The 11,301-nt window shown below is 40.5% G+C and overlaps 1 protein-coding gene across 1 annotated transcript; it reads right to left on the reverse strand.

Annotated features, from left to right (window-relative positions):
• Nucleotides 1–753: 753 nt before the first annotated feature.
• Nucleotides 754–3,355, reverse strand: LOC139723587 (uncharacterized). Its single transcript, XM_071634824.1, has 2 exons — nucleotides 1,560–3,355; nucleotides 754–1,125 (listed from the first exon to the last, which is right to left on the reverse strand). Exons 1-2 carry the CDS (start codon nucleotides 3,318–3,320, stop codon nucleotides 997–999), a joined length of 1,890 nt encoding a protein of 629 aa, XP_071490925.1. The 5' UTR covers nucleotides 3,321–3,355; the 3' UTR covers nucleotides 754–996.
• Between the last annotated feature and the right edge of the window lie 7,946 nt (nucleotides 3,356–11,301).

Below are 11,301 nucleotides of genomic sequence, written 5' to 3' on the forward strand. Positions count from 1 at the left end.
ATTACTCCGAGCGATAGCATGGTTTTTACCTCTTCTCTGACTGTGTCTCTAAGAGAGTGGGGAATGGGATATGGTTTACTCTTCAGGTGTTCATTTCCTTTGAGTTTGATGTGGTGTTCGCCTAACGTGGTTCGACCGGGAAGATCAGACAGGACGTCTTTGTACTCGTTGAGGAGTTCGTTGACCTGTTCTTTCTGTGGGGAGGAAAGGGCTGAGTTAATTGAGACATCGTCGAGTGACTCTTTCGCCTGAAATGGGAAAGGCTGTAGGAGAGATGTGTTAGTTAGTGGTTGCTGCGTTTCTTCCTCGTCATCATTTTGCTCTTCGCATTCGATCACGGCGGTACAAGCAGCTTCGGCATCTGAAATAGAGGGAACATCATTTCTAGCGTGATACTTTTTCAGAAGATTGATGTGGAACACCTTTGGTTTCCCGTTGAGGTCGATCCTGTAGTCCATGGAGCTGATTTTGGAGATCACGTCAAAGGGGCCCTTCCATTGTAGAAGGAGCTTATTCCTGTCAGTTGGTAGGAGTAGGAGTACCTTGTCTCCGACTTGTAGCTCCCTGTGTTTTGCCTTCTGATTGTAGTATTTTGCATACCTGTTTGCTGATTTCTGAAGTTGAGTGTGGGCGTTGCGGCATGTTTCGTCGATCCTGTTTCGGAGATCAAGTACATAGTGGTAAGTAGACTTGGTCTCACCTGTTTCGGCTTCTCCTGTCCAGAGTTCTCTCAGGATGTCGAGGGGTCCGCGTACCTTCCGGCCGTAAAGAAGCTCGAACGGGGAGAACCCCATGCTCTCTTGTGGTGCTTCTCTCACTGCAAATAGAAGGGGAGTAATGTACCTGTCCCAGTCTTTTGGGTTTTCAGCGCACATACGTTTCAACATTTGTTTTAGAGTGCCATTGAAGCGCTCAACTAGTCCATTCGCGGCAGGGTGATATGGGGATGTAGTGAAGTGTTTGATGGAGAGTAATTTGCTTACCTCTTTCATGAGATCAGATGTGAACTGGGTCCCTTGATCGGTCAGCATTTCCTTGGGGATTCCGACTCTGGTGAAGATGCTCACTAGGGCTTCTGCAACTCTTTCTGTCTCGATGCTTGGGAGTGGGATTGCCTCGGGGTACCTAGTAGCAACATCAATAACGGTAAGTATGTACCTATTTTTCTGGTCAGTCATTGGGTGTATTGGTCCAACTATGTCTACAGCAATGCGTTCGAAGGGGACTTCGATGAGCGGCATTTTTCCGAGTGGGACCTTGGTTACACGACCTTTTGATAGTGTACGTTGGCAGACGTCACACGATCTACAGTACCTGGTAATGTCAGAGTTCATACCGGGCCAAAAGAAATTGGTAAGTATCTTTTCTGTTGTCTTTTTGGTACCTTGATGCCCTCCGAGTATATTTTCATGGGCTGTTTGCATAACCTGTTTGCGGTATTGTTTTGGTACTACCACTTGTGTGATTGTTGTGTCGGGGTCCATTTGGGGAGAGTGGAATGAGCGATACAGCATTCCGTCTTTGTAAAAGAAGGAAGAGAGACCGTTATTGCGACTTACCTTCTCTGAACGAGTATCGGCGAGTTCTCGCAGGCGGTGTAATGTTTCATCCTTCTGTTGTGCCTCTTTGAGAGCTGTTGGAGTCACGATATCTTCCATTGGGTGTGGGGTTCTGAGAGGACGAAATGGCTTACCGTCTCGTTGAGCCTGGGCTCTCGTCTGTACTGCACCGACAGGCATTGGTGTAGCCGTCCAGTCAGGATCTGGGTTGTCTGGTTCTCTTACTCCGGGTAGGTTACCTAAAATCAGGTCATAGAGTGGAGTTTTCATGCACAATGCGTTAACTTTTCCTACGTAGAAGGGAGTGTCTACATCTATTCTAGCGACGGGGAGAGTTTTCACTGTGCCGTCAATCAGCACGCAAGTACTTTCTTCACCTGTCATTTGGGTTGGCTGGACAAGATCTTGTTTAATGACAGCTCCGCTGCAGCCGCTGTCTCTGAGAACAGAAATTTGATTGTTATTGACTAGTCCGTTAGTAACTGGCATTTGTCTGACCACATGTTCTTTGGTGCATGCTGCACTCATCAACGGCAAGGAGTGTCCACATTTGAATTGGATATGGTCTGTGGTGGATTCTAGCTTGGGGGCATTGAGTGGCATCCGAACCATCATACAAGAAGCCTCAATTTTGACCTTTGTGTTAGTGCAAGCTGGACATTGACAGGGAGTATGTGGATTTGGTTCTACCTGATCGGGTTCCAATGAAGCCAGGTTGTGTTCCGAGATAGGGGGGTTTCCTTGCTCTGGATCCTGGGCGAGGACTAGACCTGCCGATTTCATGGGGGAGAAAGGACAATAGTTAGCAATGTGACCTGGTTTGTGGCATATGAAACACGTTCTGCCTCTGTTTCCCTGTTTTGTACAATCACGGGCAAGGTGACCGTGTTGGTGGCAGTTGTAACATTTGGGTTGAGATGGGGGCCTATTTCCTGAAATGTTATTTGGAGGGATTTTACCTTCAGGTCTGGTGTTGCTCCGTGGCATCTGTCCCACGTGTGTCTGGATGTTCCTTTGTGCCGGTGGGGGTGGTCTGAAGGTGCCTCCTCTGGCGTCTAAGTACTGCTCAGCTAGTTTCACCACGTCCTTTGAAGTCTCGGGCTGCCGTTCTTTTAGGAAGATGGCCAGCTCTCGATGACACCCACTGATGAGCTGCTCCCGGAGGAGTAGATCTGCCAGCTCCTCGAAGGTGTGCTCTATACCAGAGAGGCTTACCCACCTGTTCAAGTAGTTCTCTAGTCGGTTTGCATACTGGGATGCCGTTTCTCCTGTTGTCGGTTTGCCTGAAAAAAACTTGGAGCGAAATCCTTCTGCAGTGAGCTGAAAGGATTTCAAGAGTGCATGTTTCAAAGTGTCATAATCATTGGATTCCGCACTTGACAATCTAGAGTGGACATCAAGAGCCTTACCTGTAAGCAGTGTGCTTAAGTTGAGTGCCCAGTCTGTAGATGGCCAGTTTTGATTTTTGGCATATCGTTCGAACCGCTGTAGATAGGCATCTATGTTATCTTTGTCTTCCTGAAATAGAGGCAATTTTGGAGATCGAGCTTTGCACCCATTAGAACTTGATTCGCTTTTGGTTTGCTTTTCACGCGCTATCGCCAATTGTAGCTCGGCTGTTTCTCTTTCCTGTCGCCTTAACTCTAACATGTCCGCTCTTTCCTCTCTGAGTCTCTTTTGCTCGTCTGTAACAAACTGCCTAAGCTCCTCTCCACTGAATCCGAACTTTTCTCCAATTTCAGTTAACTTAGCTAGCTCCATTCTGAATTACCTGAGCACTTATAATACAAAAATGTATTCAGATCAGTTCAGATCATGTCCACAATGAATATACAACGGTGCACCTATAGATAGTACATACATAGATACATACATAGATAGTACATACATACAAATGTAGAGGAAACAAAAAAAATCACAAGTTTTCCTCAACCTTTTTCTTTACTCTGTTTTCTCCGTTTATATACCCATGTGACTTCGAATGGCACGAGTTATACTCCCGGACAAGCCCCCAGAAAATGTCACATGGGCGGACTTAAATAATACTCAATCACGCTCGTGCCATTCACTTTAATGTACAATTTAATAAACCATTTGTAGAATATTTACAAGACTGAAATCAAGGAGTTGTGACCAACATAAAATGCAAAATCAAAATTCTGAGTGAGATAAATTAAATTACAATACTCTTATATTCGACAACCATGTGAACGGGACCCTGTCTTGGTCCGGTTCCACCTGTACTTTTGGCTTGACACTTCTTCAGAATAATTATAACAGCTTCACTATTAATTCGTTATCCCTGACAATACACTATCTGCTATCAAGCGCAACCCTATATGGTTCACACCACCGTAGTGCTGATCCTGAGATGACCAGCCTGCACGCACGACGGTTTACCGCGGTTATAACACTTGCCTTCAATTACACTGCTTCCGTTTACATCCGGGTTCTGTGTTAACCCGCAACTCTCATGGAGTGTATAAATACCAACATTCGAATTATGTGCACATCATATTCATCCTTTTACCAATTTAACATGACCTTCACCTCTCTACTTCGGCGACACTTCTCGTCGTAACCAATCATATCAACAGGGTGTCATGCACCCGCCAGGTTCATCGCTCACCTGCGTTGTCCACAGAGTCACCTTAATTGTCAAACTATTCGCTTCCAGAACATAACTGATTCGTGGGTGGAGCGTCCTTGTATGCGAGGTTGCTGTTCTAGCTCCAAAGTCTCGCGAGGGACCCGCGTTCCGTATTCATTGGCGTCAAGAGTTCTCCCTAGCGAGGGGCGGGCACAGTCGCTCCGCTGCGAATGCGTCGGCCTGGGAGTAGATTCGACCTCGGCCTCGGCGCCATCTACAAAATTATTTAAATGCAACATATACCAATGGGGTGTGTTCTAACCACACACACAAAAAGATTATCAGCTTAAAATCCTGACATCACAGTGAAAATTTGAGAACTGCATTATTATCCAATTAACATACAAAATTCACATAATGAAATGTTTCAAACATTGGAAATATAACAGTGCATAGCTTATCAAACATCACCGCATCGTTTTCAAAAACTGTACACCATTATAATATACTTTATCACTTATTCACGGGGTTCTCCGGGGCTATATGTGGTGCCCTGAAACACATTCACATCCTTTTACACGACAAAGCAGAAATCAAATCGCAATTTAACTTACCAATGACCGGTGTAATATAACCAAAATGCCTCTTCTTCTTGGCTACTGGAAGGCTGCCAAGGCTGTTGGAATACGCCTTCTGGCAGCAAACAAAATCTGAACTCAAATCAGCCAGTATACAGGCTGACGGTAAGGTGGACGGACGGCTCCTGGCCGCAAACGAAATTGGGCTTAGACACAAAATTATCTTGCCAACTGGCGCCTGGGTGTGGCAGGTTGGTTTTCTGCCATCACGGAGCTAACTCAATGTTCTCTCGGTGAAATCAAAATGGTGTCTGCCACGAAAAGATCCAACTCTACTGTTAAATTGCTACTCGACTACGACACTCCTTTGCGAGGCATTTGGAATATTTGATACAACTAAAAGGACTTGAACGAAAACACCTATACCGCACTCTCCCGGAACTGGAGCTATTTCCTGTCTTTTCTTTCTACATTAATTGACATGCAAAAATAAATGAACTCCTCTCGGTCATCGATGGCGCGACTTGTAAAACATTTACACCTGTCCTAGCACTTTCTCTCTCTCACTCTCGCTTTCTCTCTCGCTCACTCACTCGCACTTTTTGTCTCGTTATCCCTACACGTAACCATGTTTGTCTAGTTGAATGACCGATAGGTGTTGTACATGAAACAACCTGGAAATGCATTTTCAATGTGACAATGGCATGTTCGGTATTTCAATTTTATAATCTTTTCATTCAAATTCATTTTGGAGCATTCAAATTACCTTTAACATCATTCGAATCAGCACTTTTTCAGGTCAAATTCGTAAGACAAGCACCATTTTGCAAATCGTTCATTCAATTTAGCAGGATATAGTCACGTGATCGCGTATAAGCTGTGCTCGTTCATTCGAATTCATTCTTGGGCATCCAATTTCGCATATACTGCAGTCAATTTAGCAGACACGCTTATGCTTTTATTCCTTTTTTTTCGTTTTCATTCATCATAGGTATTGTTTGCAAGCATCATAACATTTCATATTTTCGTATTCATTCTTTATTCTGAGATCACCCTCGCAACAGTACTTTCAAAATATGTGTATGTGTTTATAATGTTCGATAGCATTATTTTATTCACAGATGCATTAATCTTAAGTTAGTTTTGACATTAGTGGGGAGAAGGAGGTTTCAATTTACATCGTGATTATTTCTATCATCTGCATATTTCATTATTTTCATTTGGTGGGTGCTATATTGCGTCGATCATCATAAAGTTCTTGGATCAGCTCTAGCCATCAATTTGTCAAGGTTATTACCCTCAAATTCAATTCAATTCAATTCAATTCAATTCACTTTATTGATAATCATAAAAATGGAAATATATACAGAGTAAAATGTGTCGGGGAGTTCACAAAGAAAGCCAAAGGCTTGAGACAAGTGATCCCCATTACGAGAGTTGGATACATAAGAATATACATGCAAATGCAGATTCAGAGTTACATTCAGATTACTTAATGACAGTTACAGATAACATAGACAAATAAGATGAAATAAAAGACATATGCTACTACATTACACAAATAAAACAAACAGACAGAACAAGACTAACAAAGATGGACTGATACAATTCAATAGGCATTTAAAAGATATTGTTTATATCTAGACTTAAAAGCACTTTGAGTGGATACATTCTTAAAAATTGAATCCAAATCATTCCAAAACTTAGCAACTTTACATAAAATAGAATCTTTTTGCTTTATGCTCAAGCGACAAAATGGCAACACAATGTTATCCTTATTTCGAATTTCAATGTTATGTAATGCACAATTCAGTGTAAAAGAACCATAAAAAATGTCAGGTAAAATTGCATTCGAGTATTTATACATAAAAAGACCAAATTGACTAAGACACTGTCAGACAGAGTGAGAGTATTCCATTTTTTGAAAAGTGGAGCGGTGTGGTCAAGAGAGTTGGCGTTTGAACAAATTCGAATTGCTTTTTTTCTGTAAAACAAATAAACGACACAAATTAGTTAAGCTGGTTCCAGACCATACGAGACTACAATAATCAAAATGAGGCAAGATAAAGGCATTATACAACATAAAAAGAGTATGTTTCGGCAGTATTGAACAAAGCTTATGCATTATACCAATAGAGATACTTATCTTCCCATGAATATTATTTATATGTTTAGTCCAAGTCAATTTATCATCAATAATAACTCCTAAATAATTAATACTTTCAACTTGATCAATAATTCGATTATCTATCTTAATTTCTGAATACGAAACCAATGAAACATCTTGCCGAAAACTTCTGTTAGAGTGGAATATCATATATTTTGTCTTATCAACATTTATCTGTAGCTTATTAGCTCGGAGCCAGTCACAAACGTACATCATTTCAGTGTTGACAGTACTATCAGTACTATACAGAGTATTTACATCTCTATGTGAAAACAATATATTTGTGTCATCTGCATACAGAATGAATTGTAAAAACTTTGATGTATTTATTATATCATTAACGTATACCAAAAAAAGAAGAGGGCCAAAAATACTGCCTTGAGGGACCCCACACGTTAAAGGTAAAGTACTAGAGTTTGTGCCATTAATACATGTGAACTGCTTACGATCTGTCAGATAATCCCTGAACCAACTGAGGGGTACACCTCTAACACCATAGTGTTCCAGTTTGTGCAGCAAAATGTTATGGTCGAGCGAATCAAAAGCTTTACTTAAATCAACGTACAGGGCAATTACGGTTTCTTTGTTGTCGAGTGAAGAAAGGATTTGTTCGAGGGTATGTAAAAGAGCTAATTCAGTTGATTATAAAGGTCGAAATCCAAACTGTTCTTTGGCCAGTATTTTGTTCTGGAGCAAATGATCATACAATCTATTATAGATAATGCGTTCGAGGATTTTCGAAAATGCAGGTAAAAGAGAAATAGGACGGTAATTTTCTATTGCTTGTTTGTCGCCTTTCTTATAAATTGGAATTACTTTGGCGATCTTAAATGCATCTGGTACAACACCTGTGGTTAACGATAAATTGAATATAATAGAAAGAGGCTTGGCAATTGCAAAAACAGTTTTCTTAATAAATACAACACTTATATCATCATGTCCAGCAGACAAAGTATTTTTTAAACGTTGTACGACCTTGATGATTTCATTTTCATCAGTAGGAAAAAAGAAAACTGATTTATTTACTTGATTGCCCAGATAATCTGAAAAATGGTTTGAGGATTTGTTGACATTTTTTGAAATACAAGAACCTATTGATGCAAAATAAGAATTAAATATATTGGCAATCATTTTATCATCTTCTATTAATCTGTGACCCTTCAGAATACGTTGAGGCAATCTAGAAGCATTGCTTTGTCTGCCCAGAATTTCATTAATAACTTTCCAAGTTTTACAAATATCGTTTTTGTTTCGTTCCAGTAAACGTGTGTAATACTCTTGCTTCCGTAATCGAATAAGTCTATTAAGTCTATTTCTAAATTGTTTGTACAAAAATTCATTTCTTTTGGAAGGGGAGGTGATATGTTTCCGATATAATCTCTGCTTTTTTTGCAATTGATGACATAATCCCTTTTGTCATCCATGGTTTTCTGGGAGTGTATTTCTTTCCCCTAAATGCCTCATTGTATTCTACCGTATGTTTTTCACGCATGGACTCAAATTCATTCACAAAAGCTTCATATGCAATATTGGGGTCTTTACAGTTTTCGACACATGACCAGTTGTTAGAATACAATTCACGTAAGAGATCATCAGACACAATTTTTTTTCAAGGTCCGTTTACAATGTCTTTTCGGGCAGTGGGTATCTTGAGCACAATGTGACTTTGTAAGATGAAAGATCGGTAGATGGTCTGTTATATCTGAGAAAAGTACCCCAGGTATACATTGGTATAATAGGTTTATCCATGACATTTGTAAATATATTATCAATGCAGGTGTAGGAAGATTGAGTTAAACGAGTTGGCTTAGTAATCAAAGGCCTAAAACAATTTTCATACATTATGCTCAAGAAATCACCAGTGGCGGAATGTGTAGAATATTTCAATATATCATGATTAAAATCACCAACAATGTAACAAAATTTATTTTCTTTAGCTATGTTAGAGATACAATTTTCGAGCAAGTCGTTAAATGCACTAGAATCAGTGTCCGGGGCCTTGTAAACAACTCCCACGATAATGTTTTTATCGCGTTTCTGTTTCACCTCTATGAATATGGTATCAACGAAATCATTTGAGAAAGACAAATCAGTTCTCTCATCATTATGTCAATGCGCTGTCAACATATATGCAGACGCCACCACCTCTCCGGTTTTGTCGCGGTTTGTGAATAAAAGAATATCCAGGTATACTATACAAAGACGGAACAAATGGTTTGAACCAGGTTTCAGTAAACGCGTAGATCTTGTGATCTAACGTTGAAATGTAATCAGAAATACTTGAAAAATTAGCGGATAAACTTCTGGAATTTAAATGCAATATGGAAAAATATTCATCAGTATTCACATTACAGAAATTCTTATTGAAATCGTCACTGAAATAATGATTACATGGGGTCTCCATATCATCACCTGAAACATGATAATCATTCATTTGCACTGCATCAAACACATAGGAGTTTAGATTTGGGGAAATAGAGTTTCTGTCGCGATGGAAACATGAATACAAAGTGCTCTGAAATTCTTGATCGTCGATGTAATGATTGAAAGGAAGCTCACTCCATATACAAAAATCACATTTCCAATGGATAGAGTGCAAGTCCAGGTTAATGCCAGAACATTTTACATGACACTGCCTACCACATGAACATACTAGTTTGATTTGATTCCATCGTACACAGGAGAGACAGACACAACACTTCATTACAACATATACAACAATAAATGCTTACATAACACCGTGACCACAAGCGCGCCTGCGGAATTTGAGGCAGGCAGAATTGAAAAGAATAACAGAGAGAAAAGTTCAAGAGGAGTTCAAAAGTTCACTTGCCTGAATTCTCAACAGCCTCCTATGTTTACATCGAATAAATTAAAGTTAAATTAGGCCGGAGTAAGGAAACATAGAAATGGTAATACGGGTCGCGTGAGTTACTTCAAAAACCGTTCGCAGTGTTCTTTCCAGTCGGAATGTGATGCTATCGTGAACAGTCTGTTGGTTGTTTTGACTTTGATTTTTCCGTCTTGGGTCCATACCTTGTGATCATGTTGGTTGTATTTCAGCTTCACCTTTCTCAGGAGACTCTGTCGTTCACTTATCAGATTCTCGTGAATGTAGATGCCAGTCGACCTCAGTTTGGATCTCGAGGCGTAGACTGACGACCTCGGTCCGTAGCCGCAGAACTTGACGATGATCGGGCGATGAAGTGGCCGTCCTTTTCTGTCATTCCTTCCTCGCTCACCTATCCTATGCGATCGGTCGATGTCCTCCTGTCCAAATGCTTCTATGATTCTTTCCCTGTCTTCTTGAGAGATACGCCTGTATCTAACTCGTGCTGCCATGACTGGACATAAGAAAGTGAAGTGAATCTATGGTACTGGTGCATGTATAGTTCTGATATCATGTATGAAAGAAGAGGGGTGTTACAGAACAACAAACTTGAGTTATTTAGAGTCAAAGATACCTTTACTTTATACTTAACAGTGTGTGGATGAAATAAAAATTCACATTTAAATACGTATAAATCACGGTTCTCACCTTTTCAAAATAGAAATAACATCACGCCAATTTGAATGAACATGTTTGGAATTGGACTGCCCATACGCGAAATTGAATGACTGAAATACCATTTTCCGCCAGTGCTGGCGAATTTGAATGACTGAAGAGCACGTGCCAACTTGAATGCCCGTTTTTCGAATTCGAAAAGCACACGTGCGAATTTCATTGATCGAAATGCTAAATTGAACGAACAAGTTGCAATTTTGAATGGCAGAATGTGCAGTGACGAGGATTTTCGCTAAATTGAATGAACCTTATCAAATAGACTGACAAAAGTGCGAAATTGGCCGAGAAAACCTATAGAAATACCCGAAATTTCTCAATTTAATAATGTTCTTATTGTACGTCTGACTTTAAAATGTAATACTTGTGTTAGTAGTTCGATGGGATTTGCTCTATTTTTGAAAGGCTATCTATGGTGAGGCAGTGTACGTCTCCCCGCCACTTAAAAAGTCTGGATATAAGCCGCTATCCCTTTGCCCTTTGAATGAAACGCACAATTTTCAGAGGGTTTCACGAGGTCTTTTTGCAGCTAGGCTGTCGTAATCCTGACGAGGAATAGTGGAAAACGAAAAACAGTCAGTGCGAGACCGTGTTCACCCAGGGAGGGTTCCCACCTCCCTGGTTCATCTGTTTCCCGTTGCATGTTGCGGCGGCGAGTTATAGTCTCATTACTCTGTCGTGATGCCTTGACAAATCATTTTTTGATTTTTTTTTTTATAGCGTTTGTCGGCTACCCCTCCTTCCCCCACCCCCACCTATAAATTCTGGCAATGGTGTTTCATTGTTTGACACATTGTTTGACTGTCTATGCACGACAATCAAATAATGTTGAATAGGAAATAATA

This window comes from Diadema antillarum, unplaced genomic scaffold (genome assembly GCF_040938485.1).
Source record: "Diadema antillarum isolate AM-2024a unplaced genomic scaffold, OU_Dant_1.0 scf00000015, whole genome shotgun sequence".
In the NCBI taxonomy this organism is placed as follows: domain Eukaryota; kingdom Metazoa; phylum Echinodermata; class Echinoidea; order Diadematoida; family Diadematidae; genus Diadema; species Diadema antillarum.